The 13,700-nt window shown below is 35.8% G+C and overlaps 1 protein-coding gene across 3 annotated transcripts in view; it reads left to right on the top strand.

The window, feature by feature from the left end:
* The window catches only part of frmd4bb (FERM domain containing 4Bb), a 38,767-nt gene that overhangs the window by 15,834 nt on the left and 9,233 nt on the right, over positions 1-13,700 (top strand). For 2 of the 3 annotated variants that reach the window (XM_038282759.1, XM_038282757.1), the window contains exons 2-14: positions 3,344-3,409; positions 3,997-4,091; positions 4,185-4,277; positions 5,406-5,490; positions 5,790-5,846; positions 5,934-5,956; positions 8,150-8,233; positions 8,563-8,628; positions 11,112-11,169; positions 11,250-11,336; positions 12,599-12,675; positions 12,866-13,004; positions 13,101-13,242. In XM_038282759.1, the coding sequence (XP_038138687.1) occupies positions 3,344-3,409; positions 3,997-4,091; positions 4,185-4,277; positions 5,406-5,490; positions 5,790-5,846; positions 5,934-5,956; positions 8,150-8,233; positions 8,563-8,628; positions 11,112-11,169; positions 11,250-11,336; positions 12,599-12,675; positions 12,866-13,004; positions 13,101-13,242 (1,072 nt within the window). The remainder of the gene's footprint in view (positions 1-3,343; positions 3,410-3,996; positions 4,092-4,184; positions 4,278-5,405; positions 5,491-5,789; positions 5,847-5,933; positions 5,957-8,149; positions 8,234-8,562; positions 8,629-11,111; positions 11,170-11,249; positions 11,337-12,598; positions 12,676-12,865; positions 13,005-13,100; positions 13,243-13,700) is intronic. The other variant, XM_038282758.1, reaches the window with a different exon arrangement.

Genomic DNA, 13,700 nt, shown 5'->3' with positions numbered 1-13,700 from the left:
CAGAATAAGTCAGAACCGTGTATGTTAATTCATAAAGTCTATGATGGTTTATGTCATTAATTACTCTAATGAATGAATTCGAAACCTACTGTGACAGGACATGTAGCCCATTTTATGCATATTAGCTTTGGAAAACACATTTCACCCTCTCGCTATAATTGCTTCTACCAACATTTATATTGGACTTCTTGTGGCTTTTTCTTAACAATAGCTCTTTTTTTCAAATAGTATACAAATCTGTTGAATCCATAACTGGGCTGTGACTCTTTATAACTCTTTCAGAGATACCATAAGCCCAATTGGCTTATTTATTATTTGTGTCCAGTAGTCTGATTGGACTCTGATCTTGTGTCAGTAGTGTCTGTGTTAATTGAACAGCATCTTCTCCCTGCCACTGTTAAGAAACTGAATTATCACCTCGACTTGGATGTGCTTTTCTGTCTGATTCCAGAAGCAATATCTGGAAATGTAAGCTCTTAGATAATTATGTGTGTGGGCTGTAAAAAAGGTCAGCTTCTCGACTTTGCTTACCTTTTTTAAATCAGCTGAGGCTATTATTGCTTATGAAAGTTGCATTCCTCTTTGTACTTTCTCACTTTGAAAAGAATTATTCATGCACCCTCTAGTGGTCATTTTATGGGACATGACACTAAAACACAAATCCAGCTCAAATAAATATATTCATATTCTTATAACTGCTACATACAAGCTGGCTTTAGATTATTTGAATTTATTTAATTGAAACTTCACATTTATATCATAAAAGAAAATGTATTGTTATAAAAAGACAGACTAATTTCTTGAATTAGAAGCAATTGATTAAGTGCATTTTGCAAAGGTTAACCACTGTAGATGATGTAATTTAAAAGATTGGCAGGCATGTCAATCGTTCAGTGAGTCAGGGCATATTTTCTTTTGACTGGGACAGACAAAGACCCTAACCTTTTTCTAAAATAATATTTCATTTTTAGAACTTTCTCTAATTTACAAAATTATGCATTGCTGACCACTACTAAAATTTTGATAAATTATTTCTTAAAACGTTGCAAAAATCATGCGGGCTTAGCTTCTGGAATAAGCTTAGCTGAATTGATCCCTCTTGGCAGCAAAGATGAATATCAGTGAAATATTTGGGGCTCCTGATTAAGCCTTTTATGCATAATCCATACATGTTGGAGGCAGGGGGGCATTTCAGAGTAACAGCCAACTTTACTTATGTAAGAAAAAAAATGTTTTGAAACATATATTAGATAAAAAAAATCTAACTCTGTAATTTTTGTTTTGTTTTCAATTCTGTTGATTTTTTAATGAAGAATTTGTATACTGTACATTCCTCCTTTATTTTATTAACTAACCCTTTCATCAAAATAACATGATGATTAAATGATCCTGTTTCAGCAGCTTGTTCAGACATGGCTGAACACATTTTTTCCCTACCTCTGAAGTTAACTGCTTACATTAAGAAGGAATAAACCCTGAATGGTTGCTCAGGAGTATGGATCAGACAGCCCCCATTACTGTAGGTCAGCTGTGAAGTTCAGACTGTGTAAGCCGTCAGTGCACAGAGAAAAGGCCCGGCTGCTCTTGTCGATATCCAGGATGGGGTCGTCTTCTTATTAACTGTGTTCACCAGCAGCCAGTCAGTCAGAGGCAGCAGTTTTACAGCCTGCATCTACGAAGAGGAACTGTTCAAAGAATGAGAGCTAGTCAGGGATGCATCTGCACCTGTGCTCTCCCTGGAGAGGTCTTTCAGGTACAGTACCTGCTAGCCTTACTGCAACTGTTAGAAGCTACAATCAACCTCATTCTGTCAAACTGAGAAGCTGGATATTTTTCCCAGTTTGGGATCTTGTTTTTTGTTAAACAGGTTAACCTCAATCTATCACTTTTGCATGGTTGTATCATTTATCTGGTGTAAAGAGAACTTCATGTTCCCCAGTTTCTCAGCCACTTTGTCCTGACTAAAAGTAAACTGCAGGACAAACATGAATTTCATCTTGCAGCAAAGAAAGTCTAAATAGTCTAAATATCTGTGATTTTTTTTTTTTTTTGGTTACCAGGTGCATACAACAAAAAAGACTTTCACTATTTAATTTACATTAGAAGCTGTAATTTGATTCATTGATCATTAATTAATGGAATTCTTTAAACGTTAATTTGACAGCATTTTAAGATTTGGAGCAAACCAAAGAAATGGAGTTAGCAGGATGGCCATAATAGTTGGTAATTTCTTTTAAACTGGAACTTATTTCTTGGAATATGGTGAAAATATACATACCAAGAATTGAGAACTTACAATAGCCTTGAACTAATATGGGACACTTTTTATACAACTGTTTTGAAGAGACAATGAAAAAATAAATTGTAAATGGTCACACAATGATTTGAAAAAAACAAGAAAGACTTTTTAAAGGCTGGTTATATCAATTGTCTGTTGTATAGGTGTACTATTTTTGTCTAAGCTGCATTACCATATTGTATAAGGTAACTTGAGAAGAAATATCCAGAACTTTAAGATATGTTTTTGTGCAGCAATTTGTTTTATAATAAATCAGCAAAATCTGGATAAAAAGTATGTTGACAAGGCTTTATTTGGACTATTACTATATTTCACCTTCACTTTCTTGAAATAATGGTTTTTATTATGCAAAAAAAGGTTAAATAGGGAATAAATGCAAGACAATTGTGTTCTAATTTGCACAAACTGCACTCTAAAGGACCCACTGAAAGAGCTGAAAAAGGCAGTTTATGAAGTAGCCTGTAGTGGTAGAGAAATAAAACCAACTTGTACCACCCAATACTGTAAAGAGGCTAAAAGCAAAAATGTCAAATCCTTCCTTTGTGTTACCACAGCAACAAATCCTCAGCACAATGGCTTTACTGTCATTAACACATTTTTAAATCTGACCACAAACGAATGGGTCATTTAGTAGCTGAAAGTAACCTTTCCCTATGTCTGCAACTCTGGATCAGTTCACCCTGTTGGACTTCCATTTCTTTTCCAACTGTAATGACTTGAGTTATTCTGAATTATCTGCATAAACATATACTAAATTATTGTGATTAAGTTTATTTATCCTGATACTTAATGGTTTTGCTGAAAGAAAATGCCCCCAGAACATGTATGAAAGACCAACACTGGTACAAAAAGTACAAAATAAAAAAAGGAACCACATTTTTAGTAGCACTTTCTAGATAGCACAACTCGTTTTAGACATTCTAGGTTGTCTCTGATGTTCTTTGACAGAAATGAACGAGCGACAACACCATGTACCTATCATGTTTGGTTATGAAATACTCGAAATCTGCCACTAGACTTGTCCTTCTTCTGCTCCCCTTACAGATGACTGAAGGTAAACTGTGCCAGGTTCATCTGCTGGATGAAAGAAAGCTTGAGCTGCTGGTTCAGGTATGATACAGCTATATATATATTTTATATATATATATATATGAATAACAAGCAGTTTATTTGCACTTTATTTGCCCCACAGTGCAACCTTCATATGATGTAAAACATCAAATATTTGAGGAGAAATACTTTTTCAACAAATTTTGATAATTATTTTTAACTTAATTGTTTATTTTATATTTTTTTTATATCTTTTCAGTAGCAAATGGATTACAGCTTACCAAAAATATCTTAATTGTTTACTTCATAAGGGATTCTTGAAATATTCTCCTGTGCATTTCATCCGAACCGTATGATCGATACAAGGATACATCTTGCAGTTTACACCAAAATTTCCCCTGACTAACAGAAAAGATACACAATCTGCATCTTGTACTACTTGTATCACATAAGATCCATGTGTCTGAGTCACAAAGGAACTGTTCTCCTTCAGTCTATATTACTAGATCTCAGTCACAGTATGAAGAGGAGAACTACCATCACACTCCTCTTTTGGAGTGACTAAACAGCGATGTTTCAGCCTGACTGTATGCTGGATCAAGGATGTTTTAACTATATTCATTTTAATCTAAATTTTTCCATCACAGCCAAAGCTCCTATCATATGAGCTCCTCGACTTGGTGTCCTCCCACTTCAACCTCAAAGAAAAGGAATTCTTTGGACTTGCATTTTTTGATGAGAAGTATGTTAACAATGCTCTTATTTTCTACAATTCAAATGATAAGATTTGCATTGGTATGCTTTTCTGAGTGTTTGTGAATGTTTGTATTCACAGTGGTCAGTGTAAATGGCTGCAGATGGATCGAAGGGTTCTTGAACATGATTTTTCTAAGAAACCTGCAGTCATTTCCCTGAATTTCCTGGTCAGGTATGTAATACTGTTACTCATCTTTTCGTGTAATCTTCTGACTCACCAGCAGGGAGCACTAGTCAGAAACTTTAAGGTAGTTTAAAGTGCTTTTATGTGATAGACAATATATTTAACAAGGAAAATTAGGCATTGTTTAAAGCTTTTGACATATAAAATTTAAGTTTGGAATAAATTTCTATTGATTATTTTTTTTTATTTTATTTTATCCATTTGGGAATAGCTGTAGCTCAGATTACAGGGAGAGAGTTATTGCAAATTTGCTATAGCTCTCAAATTCTTTCTCATTGTAAAACATGACTGTGCTTTGATCTTCAATCATGTTTTGCGTTGTCCTGCTGGAAGGTTTAGTTTACCTTTGTCTCTAGTCTCATATGCCCCATAAAAATGTAGTCTTCTCCATGTATCCATCTTCCCATAAGTTCATACCTGCTTATCTGTCCTTTATCAGTACCTCCATAGTATGATGTTGTGTAACTCTGAAAACATCATTAGGGTGGTGTGAACTGTCCCCTAAATGGCTTGAGACCTTGAAATAGAACTTTCTTTTTCTTTCATTCACAAGAATTTTTTTATAGTAAAGTATTCCCCCATTTAAGATGCTGATGTTGATTTGGATTCTTAGGTTCACTGTTTTCTCCAGACTCTTTGGAGTTTACATTTAGATTCCTGAAGTTTAGGAGATTAACCTTATCTTTAAGCTGCCTATTATATTTGTATGATGTTTGTTCACTAATGTTTTCAACCTTTTGGGATAAGGGGAACCAAAAGCAGGTTCAGAGTGAAATAACTGGTTTTAATGGATTATAAGAGCATAAAATTAGGATTTCAATTGAGTTGATAAGATATGGATGTTCTCAACATTAATATGGATGATTTTTAATGTATGATTTTATTCTTACTAGATATCTCTATTTATTTTTTGTAAAAACATTTACCATTTTGGTTCACTTTTATAATTTTCACTACTATGTGTGGATCTTTTACATAAAATCCAATCTAAATACTTTGAGGTTTGTGGATTTAATGTGGCAAAATGTTCAAGATGAGTAAGAACAAATTACATATTTGCACAATCCATTTCTGTCAGTAACTATAGCAGATCATCTGTGCTGTCATCTTCAACAGATTTTATGTGGAAAACATAACCCAGCTAAAGGACATCATAACGGTAGAATTATTCTATCTGAATGCGAAATCAGCTGTCTACAATGTAAGTGTTTTATTTTATTACTTTGTTTGTGATTTCTGGGAATGAAAGCCATCCTCTGCTACAGATGTTTTGTAGCAGCTGCATGATGATTCACTGTCTCTGAATCCTGCACCTCAGGACACAATTTTCTCACTCTGCTGGCTGGAATGAAAAGTGCACATTGTGTGAAAGCAGAAAAAACACCAGTTTTGATTCAAAAATGGGCAGAGATTAGAGCAACGCTGGGCAGGGAATGTTTGGATTCAACTAATCATAATTTTCTGTACATATTCCTTACTTTTTATTTATTTTATTCTCAGGGGATCATTGAAGTGGAAACTGAGAATGTTTTTAGGTTGGCTGCTAATGCATTGCAGGTTAGTACTATTAATGATCCCTTATTAATTATTACTGCTGTATATTAAGGATATTATCTAATATAATGTGCTTTGTTTTATTACCAGGAGGCTAAAGGAGATTATACAAGGTAAGAGCAAATGATGTGTAGAAGTATTTAACTACATGAGTTAATAGTGAGCTTTAAAACAACATTACTCAATAGGTCACTTGTTTCACCAGCTCAGACAACAAAAATCAATAGTGGTACTCTGTGAGCCTCACCACAGACTGCTGTGAAGCTTGCACCAGACAGCTAATGAATCTTACAATGCAGTGATGATGTCAAGGATGCAGAGACACCTTTCTGATGAACGGAGCTGTTTTAGGCCATGTTTAAATAATGCACCATGCATACTGTGTTCGGAGATGTACTGCAGGCAATTTGGATATTACTACCTGCGTCTGACCAGCTGCAAACACAAAATAGTTTGTCTATTTTTTTTATTCATTTAGTCTCTTCTCTTGGAAACATATCCTTTATGTATTATAGAGATAGGGTTGCCTTGATATTTGCTGTGCACGTTAGTATTTCATAATTTTAGAAAATATCAGAGCATCCCTGCCAAACCCTGCTTTTTAGGGTAATATATATTGACATCATCAGTTAAGTTATCTTGAACTTTAATGTTACGATGTTGCACCTTCACCTTTTAGTGATGTTAGAGAGGGAAGCTGTTTAACACAAAGCTCCTAAAACCTCACAAATTCTTAGAATCGATTGGATGTCCAAAACAATAAGTAAGCTCCTAAATTTTTTTTTTAAATCACTTATTTTAGTCTCCCATTAGTATGAAAAGATGTATCACAAAAAGTGTATATGTTTGTTGGACCAGAAATCTAGGCAGCACAGTGGATTAACTGGAAGGAAAATGTTAACAGAGGTGTAAAGATGCGTCAGAGTCATTTCAATAAAACACCTACAAATAATAAAACTGCAAATAGGCATAGGCTGGTAGGGGATTCACATGAGAATTATGATAAGGATAATTCTGAGACCTTCTTTGAATTTTTTTTTAATCAAGTTTAAATCATAAGAAAATTTTGAAATACAATTATGGCAGCTTTGAAACACAGCAGACTGGACCAATACAATAGGACTAAAGCTCATTAGCATAACGTTATATAGTCATTCAGAAAAATTCATGCTTAAATACTATTTAAGCTATATTTCATATTCAAACATCAACATCAAATGGTAAATGGTAAATGGCATGTACTTATATAGCGCCCTTACTCAAGTCAGGAGACTTGACCAAAGCGCTTTACACTACATTCATTCACCCATTCACGCACGCACTCACACACTGATGGTGGCAAGCTACATTGTAGCCACAGCTGCCCTGGGGCTCACTGACAGAAGCGGGGCTGCCGTACATTGGCGCCACCGGGCCCTCTGACCACCATCAGTAGACAATGCAGGTGAAGCATCTTGCCCAAGGACACAACGACACTGAAAATCGGAGTCGGGGCTTCAACCGTCAATCAGACATCAGACATTTAATAATCCCAGAGGGAAATTACTTGAAAGAATACATTTTTTAAAGTTTTTTTAAGGGTGCCAGTTAATATTGATATTTTATTCTTATTACACAACCGTCCTTCTCAGTCGTATACCTAGGCAACAAATTCTTCCTGCACTGCACTGATGTTGTTCAGAAGGTCTGTGTACTGCAGCCTCAGTCAGTGTGGCTATAATGTAGATTGTCACACTCAGAGTGTCAATGATAATAATATAATAATAATTGAACTTTACTGATCTCACACTGGAGAAATTTACCTCTGCATTTAACCCATCCCCCCCTTGGGGAGCAGAGGGCTGCCAACATGAGGCACCCAGGGAGCAGTGTGGCGACCCAGAGTGGCAGGCTGTGGGAATGGGGACCAAACTCAGAACCTGGGGATTCCAAGCTTTATGCCCTAACCATTAGGTCACCACTCTGCCTTAATGTGTGCTCTCTAGAGTCCTCTGCTTGAAAAGGTGCTGTATAACTACATACAACTGCCATTTACACAAATCTATAGTTTCTTAACTGTTTTGTCTACAAAGTGCTGAGTCTTATAACTTTAATGGTGCTACATTATTTTAAAGTAATGAGAGACAATAAAAATATCCTTAAAAACAACATTATTGGACCCAAAATGTAAAGAAATATTGCTTGTTTTTAAAGAAAACATGACATTTTATTTGATCTTATTGTGTACTACTCAAAAACGTCTTAAGGTCATTGTTTACCAATTCAGCAAACAAATGTGTCTCAGCTGTTTTACTGGCTTGTTTCAGTGATGAAAACACCAGAGCTGATCTGAAGAAGCTACCAACTCTCCCCACCAAAGTCCTCAAAGAGCATCCGTCTCTAGCTTTCTGGTAGGCTTTCAAGGAAATATTTCTATAAATCTGACTTTGTATCATCTTTTAGGTAAAACTAGTACTGTATTAAGCTTGAAATGCATTCATTTATTGTTGTTAATGTGGTGGCACAGTCATTTTGAATTATATTGTGGGAAAATTAAGATATACATTTTTTACTTGATTCGATAAGTTATATTTCTAAGCTACGTATTCGTATTCAATCTTTTGTTTTTTTTTTAGGAATTTTTATGCTCTGTCAATAGAAGAGTTTTTTATGAAATGTGGTATACCCTAACAGCAATGCTACTCCCTACTTCTACTCTTTTTTTTTTTCTTTTCTGCAGTGAGGATCGAGTTATCGAATATTATAAGCAGCTGAAAGGTGTTTCTAGGGGACAGGCTATTGTGCAGTAAGTGTTAAATAGTGCACTTTGGTTTTGTAATCTTCTAGCACAAAATATTGCTATTGTATTTCATGTTTTACTAGAATTGGATGTAAAACAGCAAAGAAGTATATTAAAATGTTCTGATTTATCATCAAGTAATGGCATAATGGCACAACTGCTAACTTACCAAACTTGAGGCCCAGCAAAAAGGTCTTATTCAGACATGAAGATAAGAGCTCCATGGTAACTCTGGGGGAGCTGAGATCCACAGCTTAGAGGAATCTCTTGATAAGAAACTTTTAAATGTGTGCTTTAAAAATGAGGCCCTATATTCACAAAGAATCCTAAGACTGAAAACACCCACTGGTGATGTCATCTTAAGGAAAGTCATAGAGATCCTGGTTATATTTAGAATTTTACCAAGTTAAGATGGTTCAAAACCTCCTTCAGAGAGTTCCTAAAGAGAAGAAATAGTAACAATGAGAATCATTAGTGAGCTGGAGAGTGTCTGAAATGAGAAAACTGGAGGAAATAGAGAAAGCTGTTTGGCTTTCTCAATAAGAAAATTAGGTCATTAAGAACCACACATTGTTTAATATTAGGTGGCAGTGTAAACTTTGGAACCCTGATAGGAGAAACATTTTCATTTCATTTCATTCAATTTCAGCAGCTATATTGGTACCTCTAGAAACATAATTTCATTAAAAGATAAAATGAAAATTCATTTAATAACCATAAATAAAGGGTCAGATAATGGACAAACAATATAATATAGAGTAATTGTACATACTTTAAATGTTCATAGTATAAATATTATAAAGTGTTGGAAAAATTACAAAAAAACATAAAAAAGGCAGTATTTAGACAAGATAATGTAGATAATAGACACATATAGGCATTAAAGGAATATGTAAAAGAGGTGAATATGCATTTGCTGCATCCTACAAGATAATGTTCATTGGCATACAGTAAGTTTTCTTGTGTGCTGGCATCTCATTTCTTGCCTTTTTCTGCAGCACTGTGCCCGTTCTTTTCACAATCCAGGCTGTTCTTAAAACTAGAGGACAAGATGCATCGATCAACTTGGCTTTACATTCCCAAATCTGCTTCTTTGCTTGCTCCATGCTCCCGGGATAACGTTTTCGTTTAAGCACTATGCTGACAACTCTATAGTGGAAACATCAGGCACTGCTTCTCCGTTTCCTCTATGTTATGGTCATTTGGTCAAATGAAACTACTTTATATGAGCAGATAAACCAAATAAAAGGCACTTAATGTCAGATAAAAGAAGTATTAGAAATGGCAGTATAGTGAGTATATTTAACAATAAGAAAGTCAAAATAAGGATGAGGATGTTGATAACATATGTTTAAAGGTTTTGATGCTGCAATACTAACTAATTTATGGCTAAGTTTTATCATCAGGAGACACTATTCCTAAGCCAGTTTTATTTCTATAATCAGTTAATTTATCCCTGCTAGGGAGAAACATTAGGAGTACATTCAGTCATATGCTGATTTTTACCTCCGCTGAGGGGATTTTGTTTTTCTTTTTGTCTGTTTTTAAAATAACTAAAAAAGAAACAGCACTGAAGAACTGCACAGTGAGAGTATATATGGGAGACAGAACAAAGACTGGGGTAATCAGCTGATATGGAGCAGGTGTGGATAGAAAAGACTAGAAGGGAGCTAGGGGAAAAGAGACATGCACAAGGGGGCAACAGAGAGTAATTCAAGAAATACAAAACTGCATAGATATAACACAAAATAGAAAAGAGACCAATGAACAAGAAAATACAGACTAACATAAATCAAAGTGGAACTGAAAATTAAAAAGAAACTCAAACAGAAGTCCACGTGGGGAGAATCATAATACCCTCAGATAAAAAGATTGTATTTAGTTATTATAAGTTAGTCAGAAGCCCTACCTTGAAATATGATGCCAGCATCATATGGGGTTAATTTCCCTTTACCAATGACAGTGAAGCTGATCAGAGTTGAAGGAAAGATCATCAGATCGTCCACCAGGACAACCACTGAAAAAATCAACCCTAAGCTAAAGTGATTTAACCTAGGTCAAAGAATACTGATGAGTTAGAATGACTCAATCAACGTCTGGACTTAAATCCAAATGAGAATCGGTGGAAAAATTTAACCATTTCATTCACCCCACCCCGTTTGCTTAGGCTGCTGCAGTCATGTAAAGAGGAACAGAGGTTAAAAAAAAAGGGGGGGGGAAAAAACGGTCCTCTTAAGTGAATGAAAGAAAATTGGTTCTACAAATGGTTAATCTAGGGCTGGATTTAGAACAAATGCACATCAAACTTCTCATATTTTAACTTCTGTTTAGGAGTAACCCTCTTCTTCTTCTGCTACTTCTACAAATATTTTCATTTTTCTCTCTCATAAAATCTGTAAAAGATTGATAAGGTTTTATGATTGTGAATGTGACAAAATGGGTTTTCACAAACATATATATACTGACTTATGCTTTCAATTTTCTTTCAGGTATTTGACATTAGTGGAGTCGTTGCCAACTTATGGGGTTCATTATTATGAGGTTAAGGTTGGTCCTCTTTCGTGACTCATTGAAAATCACAAGTGTTACACCTTCAGTAGAATTAATCTGTATTTCGTTCCTGATAGGATAAACAAGGGATCCCTTGGTGGCTGGGAATAAGCTATAAGGGCATCGGTCAGTATGATCTGCAGGACAAATTAAAACCTCGTAAGGTAAGCTTGGCTGCTGAAACCTTTGTTTCTGCCTCACATATCAATCTGGGTGTGATGGTGGCATAGAGCAGGAGTGAGGATTGCTGCTGTTGCAAAAGAGTGAGGTGATTCACAAGCTGAGATTCATACGTCATGTTTTTTAGTTCCGCGAAATCTTGGCCTGAACTGAAGCAGACGAGGCCAGACTTGAAGCTAGTTCGTAACCTAAAAGAATCTGTCAGCTCCTTTCATTGAACCCTGTGAGTTTCAAAACGAAATGGAGAATCATACTAACAGAAAGAACTTGCTTTTCCTGCTTCATTAATAGTATTTTGATCTGTGAGCAGACATGAGAAACACCCGCCTGAGTTATCCTTCAGCTATGTTGTCCACTTCCTTTTTTTCCTCCTTTTAAAACTCTATTGCTCTGCATGAAGAAATCTCTGGCTGGTGCATTTCAAAGTTGTGCAAGAAATCAGCTAAACAGCATGCTTTAGAAAAGAGGAGGGAGTGAGGGAGTGATGTTGAAGAGAAAAGAGGGCTGGGCTTGGGGCATTTATTATGAATCTTCAGAGAATACCTGAAAAGACAAGTCAGGAGCTGACAAGAGCCAGAGTGAAGAATGTATTCAGGCTGACAGAGAAGCGATGGATTTAATCTTTTTTGAAAATTTACCCTGAACTTCTGCTTTACTGGTAAGACAGAAAATCACAATGTTTTTGTTATCTTATGACCTAATCTTGCACAAATTCTGTCTTTGAAAATATATGAACTCTATCTGTGTACTAGATTATTCTTTAGGCAAATTTGGGTGGAAAATAACCTGCAAACGCTTTGCTGTTTAGAAAGTATTTAATTCAGGTTTGGCTGAGACATGCAGTGAGTCAGCGACCCTAATGGGCTGTTCAGATCTGACAGTGAGCACCTGGTTGACAAGAGGTTGGACATGATGAGCCACGGAGAGTGGCTGTGTTGGCCATGAATCTTCCTGTAATGCTCCCTTGTGGCGTTTGTCTCACCCAAACACCTGCACCAGTGCAGACTTGGCAGCTCATAGCGTAATGATAGCTCATGATGGAGTCTGGCTTCTTGTAATGACTGGGAGGGAAACAGCCCAAGCACCAACTATTTTGTGTGCATTTTCTATTCACTAGAATGTTTAACACCAGTGATCTACACTAGTAGAGTTTAAACTCTAAACTTGTTGTGAAGTGAGCCAGAATATATGTATAAATATGTATAATATAATATCTTCCGGGTCACACATTGTTTTTTTCTTACAGCTCTACCAGTGGAAACAGCTGGAAAACTTGTACTTCCGTGAGAAAAAGTTTGCTGTAGAAGTTAATGATCCACACAGGTGAGCAGATTCATTGAAATGTTTGTTCAGGTTGATAAGACATACATTACTCACACTTTTGATTGGCCTCAGACTGATCAATATTTTCTGCATGTGTCAAATAATTACCAATGTAAAGAAATTTTCCTTTTTCAGAATTTCCAGCAAAGTTGGCTTAAAATTTTCATTTTGTTTTTTGGACTTATTGTAGGAGAGCAGTAACAAAACGTACGTTTGGGCAGACAGGGCTACTAATCCACACATGGTATGCCAGCCATTCTTTAATCAAGACCATATGGGTAATGGCCATTAGTCAGCATCAGTTTTACTTGGACAGAAAACAAAGCAAAGTAAGAAGCTGTTATGAGATATTAACATTTTTTAGAACCATTTATTTGCTTTGTTTACATTTTTTTCCATTTCAAATGTCCTCTTCATTTCTGAAGGCAAAACTAGGAACAGCTAGAAGTTTGGAAGAAATCGCCATGGAGCTCACTGAACACGGAGGAGCGAAAATGAACAGACTAGGAGATGTGGGGCTGAAAAATAACTGTATAACAGCTAGCAATGGAAGCCTGGTGTCTACAGGTTTGTATTATTGAATTTAGTCATGGGCAATACAAGTTTATACATATGGGGGGGAAATACAAATCAGGTCTGAGGTTTGCGTGACCTCATTAATGGCAGGGAAACTGGACAAATTTAATCAGAGTTATAACTGATTAGGGTAGACAATTCATTTTTCAAGGTGAACTGCTATACAACAAATTATATAGCTATTTCTTAGTTTTCTTACTTTATACACTCCAGATACATAGTACAGACAACTACTAAATAAGAGAATGTATTCACATTTTGGCCAGTAGTGCAGTACATGTAGGCTAATTCTAGCTCTATGGGTACAATGGATACAAGTATTTTTAGGGGAGTGAAAGTAAGGTGTATAAACATTAAAACCACTATACCGACCATCAATCATAGGGTCGATCACATCCTGCTGAGGTTGTATAGATGCCAGTAGTATGGCTCAATAAAATGGATGGGAA

This window comes from Cyprinodon tularosa, unplaced genomic scaffold (genome assembly GCF_016077235.1).
Source record: "Cyprinodon tularosa strain WSP-4 unplaced genomic scaffold, ASM1607723v1 ctg187, whole genome shotgun sequence".
NCBI classification, from domain to species: Eukaryota; Metazoa; Chordata; class Actinopteri; order Cyprinodontiformes; family Cyprinodontidae; genus Cyprinodon; species Cyprinodon tularosa.
Note: the sequence above shows the minus strand (reverse complement) of the source record. Positions and strands in the feature narration are given on the sequence as shown.